General features: G+C 42.1%; 1 protein-coding gene across 2 annotated transcripts; it reads right to left on the reverse strand.

Annotated features, from left to right (window-relative positions):
* Nucleotides 1-1232: 1232 nt before the first annotated feature.
* Nucleotides 1233-25276, reverse strand: sv2ca (synaptic vesicle glycoprotein 2Ca). 2 transcript variants are annotated; one of them, XM_061768039.1, is made up of 13 exons: nucleotides 25136-25276; nucleotides 19516-20188; nucleotides 12553-12733; nucleotides 11400-11551; nucleotides 7988-8121; nucleotides 7676-7765; nucleotides 7163-7273; nucleotides 6978-7066; nucleotides 6551-6715; nucleotides 6213-6346; nucleotides 5922-6128; nucleotides 5636-5795; nucleotides 1233-4267 (listed from the first exon to the last, which is right to left on the reverse strand). In XM_061768039.1, the coding sequence occupies exons 2-13, from the start codon at nucleotides 20111-20113 to the stop codon at nucleotides 4084-4086; spliced, it is 2205 nt and encodes a 734-aa protein (XP_061624023.1). In that variant the 5' UTR covers nucleotides 20114-20188; nucleotides 25136-25276; the 3' UTR covers nucleotides 1233-4083. The 2 variants fall into 2 exon arrangements, with proteins under 2 accessions (XP_061624023.1, XP_061624024.1); XM_061768040.1 differs by lacking the exons at nucleotides 19516-20188; nucleotides 25136-25276 and adding an exon at nucleotides 13441-13915.
* Nucleotides 25277-27964: the final 2688 nt, after the last annotated feature.

Raw genomic sequence — 27964 nt, forward strand, 5'->3', positions numbered from 1 at the left:
AAAGAAGCTATTTTTATCAGTGGCCGATTTAGCTTTTTCTTTTGTTACTTAGTTCAACATTGGCAAAACCCTGAGCCAACATTACCTCTGGGTTTAAAAAATAAATAAAAAATGAAAAAATTCATAGTGTCAAGTTGTCAAAAGTTGTCTGATACTGGTATGCATATATATTTTTGTACATAAGTACATTTATGAATCTGTGTTCGTTCGCCACCAGTCATGGAGTTGAATTAGAACATTGACTTTTACGAGTTTTTTTCTTCCTTCCTTTTTTTTTTACAAAGACTTCTACTTAATTACCGAGTGTTCTGCCACCTCTGCTTTAAGTATGTTTTGGTAATAAATTTGAAAATGTCTTTTTAATCTTAAATGGTAACTAAACAGGAAAAGAAACATACACGATTGAATTAATATATAATCACAATCTGTTTGTAAGGGTAATTGCATATACCTATTTCCTGAATGTAAAATGTGAAAGTAGTCGTTTCATAAGAATTTCCATGGGTAATTAAAAATGATACTGCTTCGAAAGTCCATGTTTATGGAAAATCTTTCAATTTGTCTATCTCCCAACTATTCTATGTAGCCGGTAGGTGGCAGCCTTTGTTAATCAGAAAATATATGTATTTATTATAATGTATTTATTTACTTATTTATTTTTAATTCCTGCCGGAAATGTTGCCACGCTTCACTGGCTGCTGGAAAGTATGAAACCTACTATGGAAGAGTAAAGAGCAAGCGTAAACTAAATCGGGTAAAATATGAAGCGTAGCAGTATAAGTATATCAATGTGTAATATCTGAATTCTGAATGTGGGCCGTTGAGGGCTTGGTGATTGGCGGATGTGACATCAGCAAAGATGAACATTTAAGCTTGACCGTTGGCGCAAATTTGGGAGTCTGAAGGTATGAATGTGCATCCATCCTTTTCCTGCTCGTGGGAATAATGCGACTTAAAGGCATCAGCGATACTGTTATGCTTGACCACATCTGAGAGCATTACAATCTTAATATTCCGTAAAATATCATTTCTAAAGATAGCAGTACTTGCTATGCTCTAACAATGCTCTAAAGTCAAATACAGTAGGCCTACTCTCTTTCATAGTGGATCACTCAACCATATTGTGAGCTACAAACAGGAGGTAACCACATTTGGCAAGTAATATAATGAAATGTAATATGACTGTGTGGTTCTGCACAATGCTAATGAAAAAAAACAAAAGATACAAAGCATCATTTGCAAGAGAACATCATTTTTTATTGTATATATTTCGAAAAGCAACACAAACTGCCTTTGCCACCTTTTCACTTCTTAACATATGTTCACACTCAAAACAGCAATTTGCTGCAATGACTGGCGGGGCCCAATAGTCACAATGATACACACAACTTTATTGTCCACATACATTTGATTACCTCCATGAAATGGATGGACAGAACTTACAAGAGTGATACATTCACATTTTTCTTCAACAAACATCTGGATATTGCCGACGTTTTCTGGTGAAAGAGTTCAAAACCAAACCAAAAATAGCATACAATAACAGATTTTGTACATGCAAGTACACACACACACAGAGTAGAGAGTGGGAAAGAGTGGCAGTTGTGTAGGAATCTGAAGCCAAGGACTCGCAGCGATGCACAGCATGGACATAGCAGCGGGCACACAATGCAATCAAAGTTGCTTATACACATTAATCCCACACCGCCACTAATATCAGCTTTGATTATATACATTATTTACACTCGGAAATGCACACTATTAGTATGCAAACACATGCATGCTTAGACACACGTGCGCGCGCACACACACAAACACATACTCTCACACACAGATACAGTACATTTAACCAATACCCCGATACCTCAAGCAAAATAAAGTTTGCAAAATTAACTTCTCTCCAACAGGTTAATCAGCAACTAACTATGGCATAACATTTCTGATACTGGATATATATATATATATAGTATTAAAAATGGTGCTTGATGATGAAACATTTTTTTTTTGTCTACAGCGCCATGTTGGGGTACAGAATTTAATCTTGTGTTTTGGCCATGAATTAAACGAAGTACATTTTCCTATCTTGCAATGGTAATGGTATTAGACAAATACATAGAAATATATTGATAGTAATATGTTTTTGTATAAGTGTTATTATTTGCATTTTGGTTGCATTGTTGTTTCATTTTGCATTGTTCTAATGGTATATTACTCGTAGTAAATAATAATAAGCCTATGCCAGCCATCGTCGGGGAGGAGGCGGGGTACACCCTGAACTGGTTGCCAGCCAATCGTAGGGCATAATAATTGCATAAAGACGTAAATTGCTATTTGAATTTTTGAAAAATAATTTTTCAACAAAAATAGAAATGTCCATGTATATAATAATGTCTAAAGAAAGGGACAGGTGAGAACAAACTGAATTGGAATTGACTCCTCATACAGTATTTCACATATATTCGCAGAAATATGATAATAATATGATATATATATTTTCTATATATTTATAGTTTCTGTCCTGCAACCTCAGGGTACCACATGACGACGGGTAGACTGCTCCAGCTCAGGAGAGGCACGTTTCAAAAGGCATTCAGTATTTGTTTTGAGTCATTATCGTAGGTTGGTTACTCAAGCGAGCCACATAAAGCAAAATCAGAGGAAGAGCGCTGAGGTTATTTTTTGGATTATTGTTTTTTATAGAGTGATAGAACAATATGAAGGGGACAAGGCTTGGTTTCAATGTATGGCTCAATCATTCATTTGATTTGTTTTTTTTTTAGTATGGCATTTTTTTATTTTATGTTGGTAGGCAATACAAAGGGCTTGGTATCCTCCATCTACTTTGGGGAAGTTCCCAATAGAGTATGTAAGCAAATGCTGGGTGCAGTCCAAGCTGAACGTGTGTCTATGTGTGAGCTTTCAGGAATTTTTCCATCGCACCTGTCTGCACTACGCCTGACCATCTGCAACATGTTGTGATGTTTGCAGCAAAACCAGCTGCCGTGCATTTGCGTCGTGTGTCCGCTCCGTCTGATCATTGATTCCCTCCGTTATCACACAGCCGGTTGGCTGAGCTCATTACGGCTTGTTTTGCACTTTTCTCCCCATCTGGCTCCTCTTAATAAGACTATCAATATTAAAAGCCTTGAGTTTAAGGCAGGCGATAACACCATAGAAGATGCTGGCTGCAACTGGGATCCCTCCCAAAGCAAAATGAAACCAAAGTTTTCGTAGGAAACGTGTGCGACTATCAGCCTTGTTTTGCAAAATCTCCACGTAAAATATACGCACAATTGCTAATTAAATTGCGAAGAATCTGGTACTGTTGACCGGTATGCTTAAATTGCTGCACTGCTTTACTAATAAGCTCGATATGATTAATACATTTAAGATACAGTGGATATTTTTAAAAAAAAGTCTACACACCCCTGGTAAAATGTCAGGTTTTCAAATATCTTAGAGTGGGGATAGTAAAAATAAACAACTGAGATACTGTGGTTGAACGAGTGTGCACACCCTCTTAGAGTAATTGGGGGTGTGGCTGTGTTCAGAATTAACCAATCCCATTCAATGGGAGTCAGCACACAAATTGCACCATTTAAAGTGCCTCCGAGTAAACCCAAATTAAACTCAAATAAGCTCAAAAGCCTCAAGGTTTTGTACAAACCCTTTCCAGTATTTGGAACTGTTCACAATTCCCTCCACCTTGACAAAGGCTCCAGGTCCAACTAAAAAAAAAAAAACAGTGCCCGAGACAAAGGACGCTGCTGCCACCAACTGTGTGTATGTTGTTCTTTTGGTGATGAGCAGTGCTGCATTTGTGCCAAGCATGCCCTTTGGAGTAATGGGCAGAAAGTTCAACCTTTGCTTTCATTGGAGCGAAAGACATTTTCCCAAATGCGTTCGGCAGATTTCAAGTGTGTGATTTTTATTTATTTATTTATTTATTTATTTATTTTTTGAACAGGGGGTGTAGACTTTTGATATCCACTGCATGTATGATCCAAGCCACTTGCCCCCCATGATCTGTTATCCCCTTCAAGCTCCATGTTTTTTCTAGGTTGTAGTCTGGCGAAGCTGGTGTTACATGAGGACATTCGCCCTGGTATCAGGCAACCGGAGGCCGACCAGACCTCCCCCCACGAGAACTGACGATGCCATCAGGATGGGGATGGCCTTCGTGATGCCAACCAGAGAACCGAAAATCAGGTTTCCCAAGACTGCAGCCAGCTTACAAAGGGCATTGCAGAATCCAAAGCCAGTTCCTCTGTGGAGAGATTTTGGGAGGAGAGAAGTGAAGACTAAATCAAGAATTATAGAGTCGTCTTTAAGTGGTAAAGAGTGTGTCGTCTTTGTGATCACTGACAATGAGTGACCTCTGTCGCTCATTGTCAGTGATTAAAAATCCGTAGCAAAGGGAACATCACCAAATTGTTGTGAACCAATTTGAACCTACAGTTAAAAGATAGCAATGCTAGCAGTAGATACAGTCTTAACCGTTACATACTGTTGATTTTCCCATAGAATGTTAAGGATCAATTGGTCCCGAGCCAGGAATATCCTCATAATAATTGCCGATATCAAACTCTAAACTGCAGATATTTTCAAAATGTATTAGTAGCCTGTCTGAGATTAATAAATGGGTAATGAATCCTTGAGCAAGTTTTCAGAGCAAAGCGAAAGTATATTTTTGTTTGCTGCATTACAGGTCGTTGTTTTTGCAGGTGCAGCTCTTGCGCCTGTGTCGAGGCACCCTCTGACCTCTGTATGACTTATCTTCTGTATTTTTAGCATGTAGATCTTTTTTATTTATTTTTATTTTTATTTTTTTTTTTTAGATTACCCTATGACCCGTCAAAGTACCAAAAGTCGTATGTTTGAAAATGTGGTAGGTACACAGACAGTTCTCGGGAGTGTTTTAAGTTCTCTCTTGAACACTGTTACCACAGTCCCTTAAAAAAAAAAAACATGTAAAACAAAAATCTATGGCATGTACAGTTTCAAGATTCCCACCATTACCACCATTTCCCTCTATTTAACGCATAATAGTAAATGTAAAATTAAAAAACGGGTTCAATTTGACCCGTGACAGCCTCAGTGCACACAAACTTTGACGCGCCTGTTGTAAAAGAATGACATTTCCAAATATTGAATTTTTGTGTATCTTGGGGCACTTGAGGAAAAGTCATGCAATTTCAGGTGAAAGAATGACGTTTAGTGTATTTTTAGTTCTGGCTTATGTCAAAATGAGTCACTTTTGACCGGAACAGTAGACAACGGTATGTAAGGTTTGAAAGCAGCTTAGAGACAAGTCGAGTGGAATAACCCAAATCCCATCTTCATAGGGGAGGCCTGTAACTTTGTCCTGTGAGAGGATGATGACTGACTCACTGTAATTTTGAGAATCTTTTGAGGAAAAAAAAGAAACTACCGGAAAAAGCCAAAACAGGCCGCTACCCTTTCGTTAAGTCAAACAGTCGACAGGAGCACAGATCGCAAATTGAAGAATACCTGTCAGATTTAAACCATTACCTCGGACCGGACATCTTGTGTCTGATAACATTCAAATTCAGTTCAATTCTAGCTCAAAAATGGGTGAAGAAATATGACATTGCGACAAATCCACAGCCCTTACCTGCGGGCGGTCGGGAAAGATTCAGTTGTGACCACGTCAAGGGAGTTCCAGGCGGAGATACTCAAGCCGTTATAAAGGCACAGCATGAAAATCATCATGGACTCGCTGGTGCCGAACCACAAAAAGAAGCAGCTGATGCCTGACAACACCATGGAGCCACCTGATGCGGAAAGACACAAAGCCCACAGAAAACAACACTGAGCAACTTTCATTCAGGTCATTGCAATTCTGGATTCTCGTCAATATCAATCTCCATGATGCACCCTTCCCAAACTAGCTGCCCTACCTAACATGGACAGACGTCCCGTTTTATCCATGAGAAGAGCGGACACGATGTTCCCAGGTAGAACGGCCAACGTTCCCAAGAAGTTGATGAAGTAAACCCAGTAGGCGCTGTAATCGTCATCAAATGTCATCTGGCATCCCGTCTTGTTATGTGCGAAAGTGCTGTTGACCACCTCAGTGCCATCGATCAGCTTAGAGTCGTCGATGTCTGCGCGCACAACGCGCATCATAGTTTATCTCGGCGCAATTTCGTTCGGAAACGAGACACTCAGAATGGATAAAAGCGTCTCACCTGTATTGAAGAAGAACGCATCGATAAAAGTGCAGTTATGGAAATAGGATCCCACCGATGTGACATCATCAAAGTAGCAGTTACGAAACGTTGAGTCCACAAAGGTGACGGATTTGAGTTTCATGTTGATGAATCTGAGTGGGCACAGTGACATTTTCCTTCAGTGGGTGTGGGGAGCCCGACACTCCCGTCTTCTTCGGTGCCAATATACAGTACCGGGCGATATATAATAATCGTATTCGATTGAATACAAGCAGGAAACAAAAACTCAATCTGAACAGAAGTTTCTGCATCGGAAATGGACGGAACACAATATGCACCGATCTGAAACGGCCTACCGATCATTGATGAAAAGTCCATTTTTGTGTATCTGGTTCTCCAGAGTAAAGTTGAAGGCGAAGTCTTCAATGCGTTCGCTGTTGTGGATTTGCACTTTGGAGGCATATTCGTCTGCCTGGAGGTGTTTGATGACATCGGGGAACCAGACAGACAGACCATAATACCTGAAATCAGAATAATATGGACTGTCGAGTGACACTGCCAATTTTCTCAGGGTGTTTTTACTCCCCAGCAGCCTTTACTACGAAGTGTCTCAGCTCAAACTGAGGAGTATTGATCCCGAGACTGTCATTGATTTGGCCAACATCCCCCCCCCCCCTTCTCAGTGTGGCGAGAGCTCACGATGACAGAAATGCAATTGCTATTATCTGAGCGAGGAAATTGCACTTGATTCTTCTACAGCACAAATGACATTGGAACACTCACCCGAAAGACAGCGTGAACCACACCGTGGCGAGTCGCATCATATTTTCTCGCATCGGGTAGTTGAAACACTTCATGAGATTCAAATAGATCTTGAAGAGAGACAAGATATGAATTGTGTAGAATTGCGTGAAAGACAAATCTGGTGCGGGACAAATGAGAGAAAACAAATTGGAAAGAGAACATACCCCATGGATTTCAGCCTTCAGCCGAAAGACAGCCTTGGAAACCGGATTTCCGGATTCGGACTTCAATTCGACCAACTCATCGAGCTGCTTTGGGATCTTTATCCTGTTAACCTGGTTAATACATTAATGACAGTTAGCATAATCAGGTTAGAATTAGTTTCACTTGCAGTATCTAGGTCGAATTTGGATGCCTTGTCTGAAGTACAAAGTTACCTCTTTTTAAGAATTCAGTTGTGACTGTGTTCTGAATCATTTGATTTGTGACAAATATGAAACCTTGGGCAATTGTAATTTTCTGCCACAGAAGCCGATAGCATCAATAGCATTGACTCCTTAACATGCAGTTCAGACTGCAAGTAAGGCTGAATGACATAGAAATGGCATCATGCAGATGAGAACCAGAGAGTGTTAAAACCTGTCCCAGCTGTGGCAGAAACAAAAATAAGCCTCTTTGCTTCCTTTCAAGCATCAGGAATCCGAAGCAGAGCAGCGGCAGGGAGATATAAAACTCACGCTGAAGACTTTCTCCGGTTGCCCACGCGCTCTCATGTTGGTGTCGTGGATTTGTTTGAGGATCATCCAGGCTTCGTCGTGCTTCCCCACCTGTCAGCAGGCAGCGCGTCAAAAAGAGAGAAATAGTTGTAGCATCAGCAACAGCTCACTAAGCAACAGTTTGTAGTAATGGTACTACCGCCGTGGAAATATTGCATTGAGTGCAGTTCTTGCCTAATACAACATAATGCAGAGTAAGCAAAGATTTGCAGTAACAATGTCAAGCTTGGAACATTTGTTTGTAACCAATTTGGGGAAAACGTGTGTTCCTACCTCAAGATAAAATCTTGGGCTTTCAGGCATGAAGGTCAGTGCGACCACAGCACACACGCAAGGTAGGGCACAGACCACCACAAACACTCTCCAACTGTGGAACTGGTATGCTGAACCCATGCTGAAACTCCATCCTGCAAAGCCATGCATTGAGGGTGGATCAAAGAATAATCCAAATGTTCCCTGCTTTTTCACAATTCATCGTTCCTGACCCCAACACGTACACACAGTGGATTCTTGAAGCCGTCCTTTTCCAAATGGGTTCAGGCAAGTCCAAATTTCGAGCTGCATGCTTTGAATGTACCACAACAACCTGGGCACCACCGTGGTGTCTGCTGTGGTTGAGAATATGTGCTGGAGAGTATTGCTATATATTCTCTGTTTGTATGTGTTGCTGCACCGTGTGTTGAAGTAACAGTTGGTTGAAATGTTTATAATTATTGTAACATGTATTCTCATTTCCTTTAGATTGGCTAAGGTGTTTCGCATTTTATATGAGCATTGTGCGTACTGATTTATCAAGCCAGGACACCATGGACTGGACCCGTTTTGCCAAGTGCGAGTATGTCAAAATGACGTCATTTGAGAGTTATTTTGGAGGTGCACAAATAAGATGACAACACACTCCGAGTCTTAATAAATTCAGAAATAATACAAGACAATACATTTTGCCTGTATGTGAAATAAGTGATTTAAACGGATTTCTTGTGAGCAGTGTGTAAACTGCGCACAATCGACCAGCCAGAAAACACCAGCAACAACAATTGAAATGTGCTGTCACTTATTTCGGTTTTGGGAGGAAGCCGGGAAAGAAAATAATGCTGCAGTGCCAGTCGTGACCTCCCACGCCTCTTGACAGATCGTGCCTCATAGAGATGCTTCTCCACGGGGAGCAGTGCCATTGAGCCATTACCAGGCGTAGGTGGTCGTCAGGAAGCGCGCGGTGTTAACGTTCGTGTTTATGCCAGAAAATGTCCAAATATAATCTTCTTTAATAGCAATATACTCACTGCTAGTTTTCAAACGAGGAGATTGATTTTTTTTTTTTTTCAGAACTGGAGAGCACGCAAAAAAATCTAATGAAAAAAATGATCGAGATCTATTTCAACATAATACAATTCACCTCATCTCGCTTTCAGGTGATATATAATCATTTTGGAATAAATATGTTCAAATATATTTTAAAACAGTGACCGTCACTTGAGGTATCGACTCAACAGAGCCCTTTGGGGGCCTTTTGTCAGACTGCTTTTATTTCCTAATTGCCTTTTTCTGTGTGCAGAGAGTGAGCGATAGGAGAAAATCGAGAAAGGATGGAGTTGTTCAGCATTGATTGCCTTCTGCACAGAAATGGTGCCTAGCTTCTTCCCCTCGGGGTTTGTGTTTCACTCACGCTATTGGAAATCTCATTACAGGGATTATGTACATAATTGTCTCGGGCTGGTGAACCAGTTTAGCACTCCTTCACTACTACTACTACTACTACTACTACTACTATAATCACAGCTATAAAGATAAATTGCTTCATCTGCTTAAACACTGCTCGATTTACAATTATAAAGAGATATAAAAATGGATAGCTGGGCAAAAGAGTCAATGAATGTATAGATGGTTGAATGGAGTCAATGTATGGACACGCGCACACACACATGCGATCTCACCCTGCGCTTGATGACGTCAGCATTTTCCGTCCTCCGATTGGATGTTCAGACTAAAACTTGACGAGCAAAACACATCTGTAGCGAGCTGCAATAATTACTAAGGAATTATAATAATAATAATAAAAAGCATCTCTGGTGAGTACAATGTCTTTTATTAAGATGGTTCATGTTTTTTGCCATATGATGGGACAAATATTGATTGTGAACTGCTACAGATGTATGTAGCACAGCTGCATGCTGTTATATTGCCTTTCTGGATAGTATTGATGGTTTCCATAACTAGGAGGTGATAGCGGTGGATTAAGTTGGTTAAGTCCCCACAGAAGGCCCATGTCCTAAATGCACGGCCAGCCACTGACACACACGCACACACACACACACACACACTGGCACAGACAAGTGCAATCACAGTTACTGACATCACAGGTTGGCCAAAGTGCGGTCTGGCCATAAATCACCTTGAGCACAAGCTTTGTCCTGGTCAAGCAAGGAGGAAAATCGAATTATGCTTGATCAAGAAGAACACTTTGTCAAGATGGGCAATGGAGAGAGAGCGGAGAGAGGGGAGGGACAAGTAATAAAAGGAAGGACAGTTAGAGGGAGCCGACAAAACAGGGAGAGGAGGGGCACGGTGGAACATGTAAAAGAAAAAAAACATGAGGAAAATGAAATTAGAACGCGCTTTCCCTTATTTCATGTATTACCATGGGTGATGTGAAATGGAACACCGTGATAAATCCTCCACACTGTCAGTGTCAGCTTCAAGGAATGCATGCATATTGTTAACCTTTTTAAACTTTGTCCTTATCGCGGGAGCAAAGCAACGCTCTATGAGGAGATTATTTCTGCAGAGAAAAAAAATATCATCAATGATACGCGATATAATGATGTTTTAAGCTTTGTCAACCAGGGTTTGCCTTCAGAGGTCATTAGGTGTGCCGCGGGAAATTATCCAATTACACTTCATTTTTCAGGAAATTTGTATTCATTCGTAACAAATTATATGTTTGTTCATCTCTCTATGCCAGCGACATATAGTGACAAATTTTCTTCCAGTAGTAAATTGGTAAGTAAAGTGAGTGAAGATCATCCTAATTTCAGTATTCATACTGATAGCGGTAAATCTTTTTGTTTAGTGGTGCTGGGCCATGAGATTTTTTTTCTATGTAAAATGGGTGCCTGGGCTCAATAAAGGTTGGGAAATATTGCTTTAAGGTTCATATTAACACTGCTACTAAGTAACTACAAAAATACGATGGTGCCTTTAGATAGGACATTCATATCTCAAATCAGCTTTCACCATTGAAATGAATGGAAATGCCATTAATCCGTTCCAGCCTTCCAAAATGTACAAAAAAAAAAATGTACTTCATAAAACATATATTAAAGACATCATTTAAAAGAATATAGAACAATTAACTGTTTTAGTCACACTTTTTGCTTCAATTCATTATGCTGCTCCTTGTGGTGAGTGCTGCTAAGCCCAGTGATTATTAGTCATTCTTCACAGAGGATAAAAATATATATGCTCCCCGGTATGCTTATATTATTTGTCTACATGTGTTGCTCCATAGTTTGTGTTCAAATATCCGTTGCTTAAAGGGTTTCAACACCACCACACCGATGCGATTTGTTAGCCCGTCAAGGGCATTTCACATGATGGGTTATCATCAGGCGAGCTGAATTTGAGGCAAAGTTTGTTTGATGTTTAGTTTAAGCGTAAACAAGAGCGACAAAGCTGGTCAACTCACCATAATGCGGGATAATGGCCCACGCCATGGCAGATGCGTAGATCTCGCCAATCATCCAAAACATACAGAGCCAGCTCAGGTGTTCGCCTCTTTTCTCCCTCGACAAAACCTCTGCAAAGAAAGAGAAAACAATGGGCACTGCACCTCCTATCCTGCAAGAAGCAGAGAAAAGTCGAAATTAGAGATTTCCTACTGTTTCACACACACACACACACCCGGTAAATGTTTTCCCAACCTTCTTCATCTGATGCGATTACTTTGTGATCCTTAATTAAAGAACTAGGCTCAAAAGGCTTTTCGATATCAACATTACTTGGAATAGAGCACAACATGACACACGCCATACAACTTGTCTTGATTTCAAGGTTTTGAATTACGCTAAGCTACAGATGGAATTACTGCATGAACTCCTCAAAAAGGAACAGTTACAACATCACAACGTGAGTACACAAAACGAATAATTACTCATGTATTGAGCAGGGTTTCTCACTTACAAAATGATATCATGTCATTTATGATTTCTTTATACTATTGCTATTATTATATATTTATATTTATGGTAATTTTAGCAAAAAAATGTGCATAAAAGTTTGTTTTTTAATATATATATATATATATATATATATACTGACAAATACCTGCTGGACACAACATTAGATAAGAAAAAAATTCTCTCTTCACAAAAGCTATATTGCTCAGTTGTGAATGACACCATTTCATTTGGAGATGCTTTGTTTAATATTAGAAATGTGACACCAACCACAATAATAAACAGATACAAAATGGGTTATTATCTATAAAGGCAGGATACATCTCTGTCAATTGTTTAGGTGTGCCTTATGTTGGAGAGAGTACTTTTCTTTCGCAACAACATGGGAACATTTTATTCTCTGGGGGGAAAAAACCCATCTCAGATATATTTAAAGTGTTTTAGAGTCCCTGTGCTGTGCAGGAAGAGTGAATTAGTCTTTAAGCGATCCTCAAATGAAATTGATTCAAGCTCTTTGTCAGCAAAGGGCGCAATAATAAGGATGAAGACAGAAATACTCGATACGAAAGGAACACAAGATGGACACGGCCCTAGTTTGACCTTCACAAATCATTTCAGCAAACATATCGGCCCACGCGTGACCTCCAGTCTCAGCAGGCTTACCCGAACCCGGCGGCGAGGCGGCAAACAAGGAAGACGCCGTATCCCTGGACAAAAGACGACAGGAAGGCGAAGAAGCCGTTGGTGGACATGCAAACGAGGAGGCACTGTCTGCGGCCCACTTTGTCGGACATTCCTCCCCAAAAGAACGCTCCCAGCATCATCCCCAGGTAAACGACGCTCCCTGCCAAGAGAAGCGGAGACGCACAGGTGTGTGTGGACTGTATGTTAACGCCAGCTGTTTTTCTTGCAAAGGCCATATTCCACAACTAAGCCAACAGATATGAGCTTTAGAAATATGATTCAAACATATGATGATTCATAATGCATTCTTTTTTTCGTTGTCGTTTCTTGAAGGCGACGCGATTAGCTTATTTTGGGAATGTGACAGGAAATCAGAGCGCCCGTAGAAAACCCCCCACGTGCACCGGGATCGAAGTCGAGTCATAGAATTTAGAATATAGGTTAGGGGAAGGGTGAGAGCGTCGTCTAGCATGAAACGCAAATCCAATTGAATTGAATTGAAATAACGTATTATGACTCTGTTAATCTCTTCAATGAAATGAAAAATAGGATTAAAGCTCCTACGAGACTGTCGTAATTGTGTCCGTTGATCATTGTGATTGCATTCTGAAGGCAGACTTATTTAATCGTGATCGTATGGTTGGTAAAAAAGAATAATAATCATAATAATGAATACATCTTGATATATGCTGACCTACACGGATGTGTATACTGTATGATCGTAGTCGTGGATGAGTAAACGTCCTCATTGCAATAGACCTAATGGCAAGGTGCATTTACTCTCGATAATGTCTTCGGTGCTCCTCGCCTTAGCTGTGAGCAATATCTGCCGAGCTCGCTGCAGGGGTCAAAACATCTACGACGTACCTCCCTGCATCAATCCGAGTGGGAATGAAACAAAAGTCTTCAACGATGCGCGGCTCACACGTGCTGCATTAGGAACGGTGCACAAATTCCGAGCAATAAGGCAGGGGGAATCCACATCTTATATCGTGCATTTGTTCAACTTTAGAAAGCGTACTGGCGCCAAATAGAAGAAGACAGCACCTGCACTCCCTCCTACGTGCAGCGCATTAAAAGCAGTTGACAAATGAATATACCCTGCACAGGACAGTCCGTTACGCAACGAATTTATCGATGTTCTGTCCTGCTTGCCGCACGCCATCTCGGCGCATGATGTCAGCAGCGCTGGCCCCAATAAAGAGCAGGGCAGTACACTGTTGTGTCACATATACTGTAACTCAAAAATAACATCATGGTACAAAGAGAGGTCTGTCGCTAAATGCTAAATGGCCAAAAGAAAGGTCGGGATTCATCTCAGGGCAAGATAATATTGGTTTCTGTGGCCGCAACCAATGCGTTGTGAGTATTGCAACTTTTCACCGGCCACACTGCCTTTACAAAGGTAATGCGAACAAATATATTTACTGGTCACCTTTTCGACAACATGAGAAGGGAAATATAAACAGTTCTCTGTATACTATTGCAAACAACCACCACAATTAGTTTGCTCTGACTGTCAATGGCGATAATGAATACTATGAGAAAAAAAGTCATAATATTACGAGGATACGATCATAATATTATTAGGGGGGGGGGGGGGGGGGGGGAACATTACGATGAGGACTGTTGAAGATCTGGTCAAGATACACAATAGTAGAATCCTTCAATATGAAAAGTTGAATGTGATTTTGCAAACTCATTGTATTCCTGTGACATCGACCCTTTTTTTCACCAGTATTTTAAAAATGTTCCTTGTTCAACTCAGTGTAGCAGGTGTAGCCCTAATAGTCATTATGGAATCATGCAGGGGTACCTAATGTTGCGGCCAGTGGGTGTGCACTCTTCTTAATAGTTCACATTTCCACCCGATGGAGCATGAAATAATGCAGCACTGCATCACGCTGACATTCAGTCTGCAGTCAGCTAATCAATAAAGAACATGTGTGAAATGATAAAGCTGGACAGGCAGGCATATTAATTCATGAAACTTCAGCACTTTGTACGGTCACACACTGCTGCGCCGCCATTGATTTAGATGAGAGAGAAAAAAACAAAAACCTCTTACGTGTCTGCAGACAAAGAAGAGGAACAAAATCGATACACGTCAGTTCAGTTGAGCGTAGTTGAAAGACAAACTGCGGCTGACTGAGAAACCACTGCGAGAAGAAAAGTATCGTTTCTGATACATTACACAAGGCAACTGTGCGAATGGAAGTCAGCTCGTACACAAGCATCATTGACGTGAGTAAAATACAGCAGAAGTTTGGATGTGGTGACCCACATGGACTTGAAAATGACAGTGCGTCAGGAGACTTGTCAGGCTGAGGCAAAAGGTTTTGGCCAGGATCCTGTGTCGGCATGTCAAAACACATCACTCACAACATCAGGCCAATTCAAAGATGGGACGGAAAACATATAGGGATTGGGCTCAATTATGCCCTGTCCATTGGAAATCTAATGTTTTGTAAGTTTGACACACCACAGAGAAGAGTGATGTTAACAAGTCTGCCGCACTTGAAAAGAAGAAATCGCCATATATATTCAAATGAGGACTCAAAACCGGGAAAAAAAAAATAAATCAAGGCATTCCTCTCAGCTCTCAAACGCCGTGGGGGTGCGTCTGCTGAATGTGCTGAAACCACCCAAAAAAAATCAGGAATACTGAAATGATGATTTCCAATCATGTTGTGAGTATATAATATAATATATATATGATTTATATTGCTGCGAAACGTGTAATCGGTCTCAGAGCTGGATAAAACTTCGGTTGTATAGCTTCTGAGCCTACATACACGCAGAAAATGGATCAAATTGGATAATACTTGAAAGAGATGTTCTGTTGTTGTTGTTTTTTGGGGAGCATGAGAGACAATAGGGATCATTTTCAATGTTTCATTTTTAAATATTCTCTTTGGTGTCATCATGAGTAATCACTTTTTGACTACATTGTGTGTCGTTTTGATCGGATTCTGGCTTCCGCTGCGGAAAATAAGTCAGCTCAGAGGGAATGGGTTTCCAGTGGAATCACATGACAGTAGCACAAGTTAGTGCCTCAATTGCAGGGGTCAAAAAAAATACAATTAAAAATCATCAGCCATGATCCAATCTCAATTACAGTAACAAGTGAGGATAATTGCCATGAAATCAAATGATGCTCTAATGGGAGAGACGTTAGATACGGTTTCCTACTGTCGGACATTGCCGGCCAAGCCCCTCTGCCCCACCCCCCCCCCCCCCCCCCCCCCCCAACCCGATGCCTTGCATGCCCACACATGTAGACACGTTCCCACCCATTGTTGGAGCTGCTCCGAACAAGTGCTGGTAATCTCTGCAGTGATGTTGTCATCTTACCGCAGTTTAGCTATGCTCAGCTGCTCTTGGACCCCGGAGCTCCACACAGAGGGGCTGGCAACAGGGATCAAAAAAAAGAGAGAAGGGGGGGGGGGGGGGCTGCAGATGGAGGTGGATCATACAGGAAAAGGAAAAGCAGAGAGCAAAAGGCTACAATTGCTAACAAGATGAGGACATGACGAAAAATATAGCCCAAATAAGACCAAATAAGTGACGATAGGGTGGCGTGTTGTTCATGTCTTTTGTGTGTGAGATGATGGCAAAGCCTCTCACTCGCAACGTTGGCACGCTTAACAGCGCCAGTGTGCCAGCATCCCGCTGTGATCCGCCCACTCCTCCCTCCCCATTACTCCTCTTAACTTGGTAATCGCTCTTCCACTGCTCACCACACAGCAGCTCTCTTCATATTCTTATTTGCAGTGTGTATTTTCCTCACCGCCAGCGCACACACGCATGTACACCCACCCACACGCAGAGACAGACACACACGCACGCAAGGCAAATCTTCATCGTTCCTTCTCATGTGACGCACGTTTTCAAATGGATTTTAGTTTAAAATGAAATAACATTATTATTCCATCAAACTCAATCTGTCATACATTTAAAAAGATCATCGTAAAAAAAGGACGCTTGTCAGACACTCTTTCTGCCTTTGCAAAGATAACCATGTTTTGTTTTTGATTGACACTAAAATCCCAATCATTTGCTTCCTCCATCCATCCATCCATCCATCCATTCTCTACCGCTTATCCGGGTCGGGTCGCGGGGGCAGTAGCTTCAGCAGGGACGCCCAGACTACCCTCTCCCCAGCCACTTCATCCAGCTCTTCCGGGGGGATCCCGAGGCGTTCCCAGGCCAGCCGAAGGATGCGGTCTCTCCAGCGCGTCCTGGGTCGTCCCCGGGGTCTCCTCCCGGTGGGACGTGCCCGGAACACCTCACCGGGGAGGCGTCCGGGAGGCATCCGAATCAGATGCCCCAGCCACCTCATCTGGCTCCTCTCAATGCGGAGGAGCAGCGGCTCTACTCTGAGATCCTCCCGGATGACCGAGCTTCTCACCCTATCTCTAAGGGAGGAAACTCATTTCGGCCGCTTGTATCCGGGATCTTGTTCTTTCGGTCACGACCCACAGCTCGTGACCATAGGTGAGGGTAGGAACGAAGATCGACCGGTAAATTGAGAGCTTCGCCTTTCGGCTTAGCTCCTTCTTTACCACAACGGACCGATACAAAGTCCGCATCACTGCAGACGCTGCACCGATCCGCCTGTCGATCTCCCGTTCCATTCTTCCCTCACTCGTGAACAAGACCCCAAGATACTTGAATTCCTCCACCTGGGGCAGGATCTCATCCCCGACCTGGAGATGGCATGCCACCCTTTCCCGACTGAGGACCATGGTCTCAGATTTGGAGGTGTTGATTCTCATCCCAGCCGCTTCACACTCGGCTGCGAACTGCTCCAATGAGAGTTGGAGGTCACGGCTTGATGAAGCCAACAGAACCACATCATCTGCAAAAAGCAGAGATGCAATACTGAGGCCACCAAACCGGACCCCCTCTACGCCTCGGCTGCGCCTAGAAATTCTGTCCATAAAAGTTATGAACAGAATCGGCGACAAAGGGCAGCCTTGGTGCAGTCCAACCCTCACCGGGAACGAGTCCGACTTACTGCCGGATATGCGGACCAAACTCTGACTCCGGTCGTACAGGGACCGAACAGCCCGTATCAGGGGGTTCGGTCCCCCATACTCCCGAAGCACTCTCCACAGGACTCCCCGAGGGACACGGTCGAACGCCTTCTCCAAGTCCAATTTGCTTCCTGTCATATGAGTATAATATATATATATATATATATGTGTGTGTGTGTGTGTGTGTGTGTGTGTGTGTGTGTGTGTGTGAGATCTGACCAGCACTCAAGAAAAGCTGAATTTTATCTCATCATTTCATTTGACTTTATTTTACATTTCTAGCTATTAGAATAATAGGCCAGATGATATGCTCATAGTTGTACATTCGAGCAATTTATGCAGCTTACCACTCGTGATGCATTTTTCGTCGCTATCAGATTTCGCTTTTTTTTTTCCTGTCCATCGAGACAATTAAATATTACCGCGGCACCACAACTAACTTCATTTTGTCGCCTGTAATTACACTGAAAACTCCTAAAGGATGCCAACAATGTCATAGGGGGGGTGAATCGATGCTATCTATGCTAACACATACTGTACTCGCACACATATACACTAATCATGTTCACCTCAACAGGGAGGAGCCTCCGGGCATTCAGTGAGGGAACAAAGAGGGGAGAATGGGGGAAGACCACTAAGTAAAAGACAAGCACTGAGAAAGGAAGGCGGGAGGGAGGGAGGGAGGATAAGCGATGGAGTCACGGACGGGGACGAGCCGAGCGTATCGAGCATGAATGCCTAAGAGACCTCGCTTGACTAGAGAGGAAGAAAAGCGCTTGCATGGATAGGTCTACTTGAAAAATAAAGATGCAATATCTCAACCACTAGGATAGAATGAAAGTCACACAGACATACTGTAAACTATATATCGTGGTCTAAGATCTCCAATTTAGGAATTTCACCCCCTTGCAATGTCATGATTATAAGGTCACATGCTAGCGCACCAATCTCTTCTCATCCTTTCTTTGTACACTGGGGCAAAATTATATGGAACGCTAATTGTTCTCCAAAACTTCAATCACAGAATTGTTATGTCATTGTGTTAGAGATGCGTCACGACTTTTTATCCTCACAACGTAGCAAGGTACCCTCTGTGCATGTTGATGTGAACCAAGCAGCAGCATATCCTAACGTACCGAAAATCTAAAGCCGCTCTGGTACGCTGACACAGTGAGTGAGTCCATCCCTGCGCACGACATTGCGCTGATGGATCGTACACCTGCAGCCATCCGGCCTGCTGGGACCGCTGCTCAGCACACTGGGAAAGCAAAACCCGCTACCCTCTTAAACCTGACGCCAGCCTTGGGGACAGCAAATCTTTTGTGACACGCAAATGTAGACTGAAACATGACATGTTTGCACACACTACAGGCAAGCGGCACTAATCCTTTAGTTCTCAATAAAGGCAGGGTCGGCAGTCGCTAAGTTATTATAGTCGATTGGAGAGCGCAGGATCAAAAATATGGAGGATGGGACTGATTGCTGCAGGATTCCCATTCCGAACAATGTGAACACCAAATTTGACCGGCGGCGTGCAAAGGTTGGGGACAGGGCAGTGACCAAAAGGGCATTTGTAGGCATCAATCGCAGCAATTTTCAAAATTGGATTGAAAAAAAACAAACTAAACTCAAGAAGGCTTTGAAGTGGATTTTCCGACCAGCCTATCCCGGATGATTGAGGCTGAAAGGTGGCCAAAACCCCAAATGCAGAATGTTGAGTGACTGCACAAAAGTCAACAATGTGAACCACTAAGCTATGTTTCATTCTAGCCAGAAAAGGTGGGAGATGTTGCAGCGTCAGGTTCCTTGTGATATTCAAAGCTGGTTTGTTTGTGAAGTTTGATTGATAGGACACGTGACATGTAAATACATACGCACACATATAGGACGCAGGTTCACTCACCGAGCCATCCTGAGCTGGAATCGGGCGCACACATGTCTGTTTCGGCGCTGGGAAGCACAAAGCCCACCACGAAGACCTCGACGCCGTCCGACATGAGGGCCAGTCCGAGCACCAGGAACAGCTGCCACTGGAACCTCCCGTGGCCGCACTCTTGGATGATGAGCTCGTACTGCTGTGCCAGCTCCTCCTCGTCCGCCTGTCGTTCCTGATCCAGCTCCTTTCTGTCCCTCACCGCGTCCGACGTCGGTTGCCCCAGGGCCACTTGGCCCTCCTTATGCTTCCTGTCGCCCGTGGAGGGGACCCCCTGGTACTCGCCCTCATAGATCTCGTCCTCGTCGTCGTGGCCCTCGGTGGCGTCGCTGGAGCCCTCGTCAATGTCGTGGTAACCCTCGCCATCTTGCCGAGGCGGATTCCTGTAGAAATCCTCATCGTCGTCCGCATCGTCCTGGAATCGTGAATAGTTGTGCTGGGATGAATATTCATCTGCGGCACGGTCCACCACCTTGTTGACCTTCTTGGTCGCCTGCCGCTTTGCCTCCTTGACCATATCCTTGGCCCCTTTAACCAGGGAAGTCCTGTTATTGTAAGTGTCCTCCATTCTGGCGTAACCAGTTGCTGTAGTGGGAAGGCGAGCAAGAGCTGGTTTACACTGGGAACGGTCAGATCAATGAGTCTGAAAAAGCAGCAGAATACAGAATACAATTCATTAGGGTGAAAAAAAAAACAAAAAAAGCAATGTATGTTGTAATCATTACGCCGGCTATGAGAGATGAGCAAGTGTAAGAGACGGCTCGTTCAAAAAAGAGAACCATCATTTGGTAATGTCCGCCAAAACACGTAGAGATCCGTAATTGTGACGAACCGCCGACAGGTCACTCGCATTCTCCGAGGCCTTTAAATCGTGTGAAGACAATCTTCAATGTTCAATTGCTCTCTAATTGTAATCACATTTTTTTGACAGGTTTGTTCTGTCTATTCCTTATTTCATGCTTGGCCTTTGGGTATTGAAAACAAAAGGATGTAGAATCTGCAAACTCATGTTCTGTTGGTACACAAGGCAATTAAATAAGACACTGGCCAAAATCAATGTACCGGCAATAAAGAGAAGGTTTATTACGATGGGACTGACAATCTTATCATATTTCAGCTGTGAAATGTGAGAAAGCATTTGTGCAATTGAGACCCGGTGTAAATTATGATTTCATGTTACATGACACCCTGGTCATTTCATACAATATTTTACCAACAGACACATCCAAACATGTATGCGCAATAACACACAATGGTTGGCGAGGTCCCTTCCCAGCCAGCACTAATGAGAGGGAGACCCCGTCTAATGTCATTTCACGCACATATGACTCACAGTTCAACGTCTCATTTCAAAAGTGCGGCCTGCTTTTTCCTTATTATTGTATGGCAGGCAAACATACATTAAAACGCAATTTGCAATTCACTTTGAAATAAACATATACAAATTCAAACAAAGGACAAAATGTGAAGTGGGGAATCTTATTCTTTTTCTTTGTCCACATATTTATTGAAATATCAATATATATATATAAATCATAATAATGGATATATTGGAAGTTATTGCGTTATTCCTTTGTCTTGTGCTGTAAAATATATTTCATAAGTGACAGGGTTATATTACATTATTGCATATGATCTAAAGGATAATAAGCAATTGGACAATTGGAGCTCTCCCCTATTGATGGCTGCTGTTGATCTTTTTAGCCACGCGCATCAGAGCGACTCACAGAGGACTGAGCGGCACTTGTTGCGGTAGTTTGTGCCATACATTTGAAAGTGTTTGAATATTTGTGACGTGTGCTTACTTTCTGATGGTGTCTAAGTTGAAAGGGGGGGGGGGATCCTAAAGTGTATATATAGAATATAAATATAAAGTGTGTATATAGAATATAAATATATTTATATCTTGCCATGCATGGTCTGACTATATTACATTTTGTTAAAGAGGTTTGGACTGAGCTAATTATTATTATTATTTTTTTTGAATAGTATACTGTTAAGAGTATACTTGAAATTGACGTAAAAGTAAATGGTAGACTGATTTAAGATTAGGGCCGGGAGATCAGAGCCGTCCAGAGCGCACCCTCCACGTGCGTCTCGGAGCTGTTCACCACAGCCTCTAATGAACACTGAAGCCTTGTCAGGAGAACACAAATCACAGGGCCAGCTCCAGCTCCCATAATGCAATTTTACTAGACAAAATGACACTGCTGATTCAAGGTGACTCCACTAATCTCTTTGGCTCATCGGATGACTTCTGTGGTGATGAACGAGGACCAATCTTTTTTTTTTTTTTTAAAATGCTGTCACTGGTATCGGCGATAGTCCTTTATCGAGCAAAAGAACCATATACAGTGTACCGTTTTAAATAGCACAAAAGAAATGGGCTCTTATTTTTGGAAGTGTTAGCTTCTAGCTAAAGAGCAAATGAAATGTCTCCATTTTATTTTATTTTTTTTGCTAAACTAACAGTCGGGGGCGTCAAAGTTCAGGGGCATGACTGCTGCAGGATGAGGCTATGTTGCTGAAACAAACTGTTCTTTTTCCCCCTTAAGTCTTTGCACAACGACAAGCATGCTCACATAGCTCCTAGTGGTGTCTGCCTGTCAGAAAATCAGTGGCGTGCATGGTGAGGTGTGCTATCAGGCGTGATGAAGCTCAGAAGACACCGGAGCTCACGGAAGACCGCCTGACCGCAGCAGAAGAGGCCCCCCGACTGCGCACGTGGCAACAGGAGCAATCGCAATCAAACAAACACTTGCAAACAAGACAGCAGTAGTGCAGCTTGGCCATTTTCCGTGTTCTCATCTATTACAACAACCACCAACGGCCTTATATTTGTATTGCTATATTGTATAGGGTCATGGTGTTATGAATGTGTTTGTTGTTTTAATACGTTTGTTAGGTTACACAAATATGGGTGTTAATGAAGGTGTATAATTCAGTGCTGATGACAATTCTGATTCTCGGACTTCCCCTCACTTTGCCGAGTGCCATTTAATGAAGGATCTCCTACATATTTCTCCATCACATGCTCATGTGTGGCGGATGTCGAAGCATATTGTGTAGAACTCAGAGATTTATGAAAGTTGTGTGTGTGTGTTTACAAATCCAGTCCATATAGCATACTTGTATATTGCTAAAAAAAATAATAATACATTTAAAAAAATACAATAAATAAAAAGATAATAGATTTTGACTCGAAATTAGAAGCCTGTTTGATTCATAAAAGAAGTCCATTTGATATTTTTTGTGGAGTAAAAAAAATTTGGGCAGTGCATTTCTAGACTAGATGTTGACCAATGTACAAAAAAAAATAAAATCTATAGAAGAAGGAGTATTGTACTTTTCACTTCAATCTGCCTCTGCACATGTGAGCATCAGTTTGGACTTTTTTTTTAAATTAGATTTTAAATTAGCTAAATACAGCAGGCTCAATTTCACCAATGTTGAACACTTCTCAATGACCAATCACAGATGCTTCTTTTTCAAAAATTCAGCTTCTGCCCTTTGAAAGCCATTCACCGGCACGCCACGGACACCTCACGGCTGGTTTGATCCATTAGTATCAACAAGAAGCAGGTCCAATCTCTAAGTGGGCAGCGCAGCAAGTAATCCCATCAAAATGGAGAAGTCGTGGCCTCGTCTGGAAGAAGGCGCAACCGGAATGGGATGTCTTCCATTAGGAGATTTGATCAAACTCTTATGCGCTACTGTAATGTGCTAGTGCATGTGTTTGCGTGTTGCAGTGGGCGTTGGCAGTCGACAACACACAAACAAAAGTCAAACACGTCAACCTAAAAAAAAAATGACGTCTCATATCAACAAACGTGCAAAATCTGTATTCATATTCATATTGCTGCCTCATGTCTTCTTACCATTTGAAAAACTATAATGCTAATGCTGAAAACTACGCTATGATGCCCGCCATCGCCGGACGATCAGTGTCATCGGTGTGACTAATAAATAGTATATATATATATTTTTTTTTGAAATTCCTTTGCCCATCACAGCCATCCAAAATGTTAGATAATTATTAAGTCATTAACGTTCCACTTGCGTGAAAGCTGAGAAGCACATCAACAGAAGGCTCGCAGCCAACCATTCTTCATGGACGCAAATCAACGCTCGTAAACTTTTTTCTTTTTTTTTTTATCCTGAAAAATGCTGGTATGGCATGAATGATTTTCACTGGACAATATGTCAACCAGTTAAAACTCTAAAGTACAAATGAACCATGGAAACTATTAATAACATTGCTCTTTTGGCAACAATGTCAAAATCCAGGGGATACATTGTGGGTGGTAGTTGTTGTTGGTAATAGATTACCGGGGAAACAAAATGACAACAGACATCCCTGACGACACTATTCTTCCTATACTTCATTTACCTACACCAGCTTTGTCTCGTTCAGGCGGAACCTTATGGTGTATCCATTGAGATTTAGTGGGGTGCACATTGTCAGATAAATGCAAGAACTTCAGTCATTAACCATGATCGAAACCAAACAATGAAACATCTGCTGAATCTCCTCCTTGTTTGTCAAAATAATGGAGAGAAACAGGTGCTTGTGGTTCTGCTTCACTGCCCACAGGCACTAGTAGTGCCGGGAACGTACTATCATCATGAGTTCAAAATGCTTTTATGTTGAAAAAGACAGGTCAGAGTATCAAAGACCGACACATGAGTGTTACTAACCAAACCAAACCATCTTGATACCACGGTATAGAAATGTTGTACTTGCTTTTTTTATGGTTATATAAGCTAATTGAGGTGTGCCATTTTTTTTAAATTTTGGGCAGGGTAGTGTGATTAAAACAGCCCAATACAGAAAATAAATGACTCTAACAGACTTTTGAAAATTGCAGAGCATCATAGCATAATGTTCATATTACTTGCCAAGCACTTTGCCACAGGTTTCCGGTTCAGTGGTTGCAAGCCTGTAAATCGTTCATTGCCCGACGAGGTGCAATTCACGGGTGAGTCAGTTGCCTGCTCTCACAGCCCTTTTTTTGGGGGGGGGGGGGGGGCGGACAGAGTGCTCCGGCTGCCCCAGGGCAGGCGGCTGCGTTGCTCTATAGCCTCAAAGTCCACGGCCAACAACCCGAAAAACTCGGCTCCTATCAAGGGCCGGTGTCTCAATCTCACCAAAAGCCAGAGAATAAACAGATCCATTGTAAAAGCTCATCATGAATGTGTCCAATCTTGTGGTGCAAGACAAGCAATTTACAAACTCAATAGTCGCCGTGAATTTGAGGAATCATTTTAACAATGAATGAAAACGGCAAAGAAACTGAAATTCTTATTAATCATATTAAATGAATCTTAACTGTGGCCCACTTTCACAAATAATGCGAGTTTCATCGCAGGTAGCCATCATGCATAACTTTTAACAAATGAGCAACAAAAATATGAATAATCCCTTTTGTGAAACACAACCCAAAGCATTACTAAAGATTAAAAAAAAAAAAAAAAAAAAAAAGATGTTTTTTCACTTTAACCATTTAGCTGAAAAAAGATGAAATATTCACATGAGACTAATGGGTTTAGCAACTTGAAAATGTATGGGGGAGGGAAAAAAAAGACTTACCTTCATTGATGGCAACAGAAGTAGAGAGAGCTTCTTAAAACCCATTGTGCGATGTATGTTGAATAAATCTCATGGGCATTTCTTTAACAAAGAAGTGGATCCGACGTAAATGAAGTGCACAACGTGATTCCCCCCCCCCACCCCCCTCCCTCCCCGACGCAGTCTTCTCTCGCTGCAGTACTTCAGAAGAGGAGACGGAGGCAGAGGGATGGCGGACGGTGGGAGGGAGGCATGCAGCGAGGGGGAGCAGCGTAATCAATAATTGCATTTCATTGAGTGATGCGGGTAATTCCGTCTGATGGGACAATCTAGTTCCGTGGCTAGATGACGTGGAGAGAGACGCATGGCACACAAAAATAGCTCTCATGTTGAACTTGTTGGAAATGGCAAAATGTTGCTTTCGAGTCAAGCCTACATTACAAAATCATTTGTAATGTCTAATTCACGTGGGAGTAAAAAGTTATAGAGTATTTTGCTTTGTCTCTGTCATCATTTTCTGCTGCTGGAGCTTACAATTAGGTAAGCGGGTATATGGGAGGATTCATTTTTCGACTTCATATTATTGTTAATATTCCAATGAATACATTGCAGGGTCAATTAAGTGATTCAGTCCAACATTCCCAGAATATTATCCATTGTGGTAAAATCCAAGAAAGAGGGTTGGAAGTCCAAAATATAATAGCACTTACAAAAGCAACTTTCACCAAGAGGTATCGTTCACTTTGGATCGCCATACACGCGCGCAACAGAGATAGTAGAACATACTATAACAAAAAGCAAATCATACAAAAAAACCAAGCAACTTTAGTCTAAATGAGGCTCCTCAATTCACTTCACTATAGTTCCTTGCCACCAAGATCTCACAAGATGGTGGCAAAACATAGCTTTTGTCTCTATGAAGCAGCTCAACTTACTTGGACATAGTTCCTCGGCACCAAGATGGCAGCAAGTCAGGAGAATTACGTGCTGAGTGTTCAATTTCATCCACATTTGATCAGGTCCTGGCCGTTAAGTGGCCGAAGAACAGAACCCTCATACTCAGTGGGAGAATTTCCAATCGTGAAATCAGTTCCTGATGTTACACTTCGGAGATTTTTCACAGCCATGAGATATATCATAACTTGCTGCTGTGATATTTGATGAGCACATTTTGTCGACACAATGTCCAGAAGGATGTCACGTTATTATTAGTAGCCTAGCAATAATATTGTGTGCGGAGGCAGCTTCCTGAGGAAGATCAATCTTCTGCAGCATCACCACTGGCAGCCCCGGAACCCATCGGCTTGATCGTACCTGGTCCTGGCATTCTGTCTATTTCAATTACTTTAGCTCATTCATTCCCTATGGGGTTTTTTTCTTCTTCTTAGTTTGCAATAAGGCTCCAGCCCGCCCGCGACCCTGGTGAGGAGAAGCGGTTCAGAAAATGGATCGATGGATAGTTGGCAAAAGGTAACATGATGGATTATTTCATTGATAGCTTTTTTCTTTTTACTCCTGCTTTCACAAATAATAATAATTTCAGACCAAGTACCACAACTGGGTCCGAATCTCGGCTCCGGTCTTCCTGTGTGGCGTTTGCATGTTCTCCCCATGCCTGGGTGGGTTGTTCCTCCCACATTCCGAAAATACGCACGTTAGTTTAATTAAAGATATGGAATTGTCCTTACTTGTGAATGTGAATGATTGTAATGAGTCTATAAGGACTTGGGCTTTACGGTCGGAGGACACTATGGTATAAAAAGTATAAAAACGCCAACAACCAGTAGTTGTTGCAGAGATGCTAGTCGGCTTGCTGTCTACTGTCAAGGTGCCCTTGAGCAAGGCATCGTCTCCATTAGTGCAGCTCAAGCGGTGCAGGAGGCTTTGGAGGAGGTGCAACATATAGTACAAAATAAATGCAAATTGGCTCTTGGTTTGCATCATATTAGAATCATAATTGGTTTTATTGTCATTGTCAGTGAACGATACAGTCACAACTAGGAATTGTTCTCGGTCCGAGGCGTGCTGGAGAGGATTATAAACATTACATTGAATAAACAAAAAGAAGAAGTACAAAAAGGATCTTTTTTTCTTTATCTCTGAATATGATGATTCATAGATGCAGTGACCCAGGATTGGGACACCCAACTCCTCCAAACCCCCCCAAGCCATAAGACTCTATTTAGTACTGCTGGAGAGCAGAGGAGCACTTAGCTTAATGTACAAGATAGATGACCCTCACACACACACACACACACACACACACAAGCACGCACATACATACACGCAGCTCACGATCTAATGCGCATGCAGGCATATTCTCTCTCTTTAATGTGAGTCCTCTATCTTTTGCCAAATACTGTAAGTATACGCACATAAGGAGATGACAAATGGTCTTTTGGGTGAAAATACAGTCTTTTTCTTCGATCAGAAGGTGCAGATTAAATGTGACAGGCTTGAAGAACTGTTGAAGTTAATGTCTTATAATGTCACATGTAAGCGGTATGATGTGTGACAATAACAACAATGCATCTGCTTATCCTGTGTACACAGTAAATACTAAAATAGTTCAGGTTCTTATGAACTTCAACGATTCCTCTGTTCTGTATATCAACGTATCTCCTAAAGGCATTGGAACAGTAAATTCCAATTCCTTAATTTCTGGTGAAGACCGAAAACATTGATGAATATGTGACAAAATCAACATTGCAGCTTTTATTTTCAGGTATTGTGTTTAAATCTCCATCCATCCATCCATCCATTGTCTTCCGCTTATCCGAGGTCGGATAACCAGAGGCACTGTCCCCGATGTCCATGTGACAACCAGGACAGCCCCACAACATCCAGAGC

This window comes from Phyllopteryx taeniolatus, chromosome 3, assembly GCF_024500385.1.
Source record: "Phyllopteryx taeniolatus isolate TA_2022b chromosome 3, UOR_Ptae_1.2, whole genome shotgun sequence".
NCBI classification, from domain to species: Eukaryota; Metazoa; Chordata; class Actinopteri; order Syngnathiformes; family Syngnathidae; genus Phyllopteryx; species Phyllopteryx taeniolatus.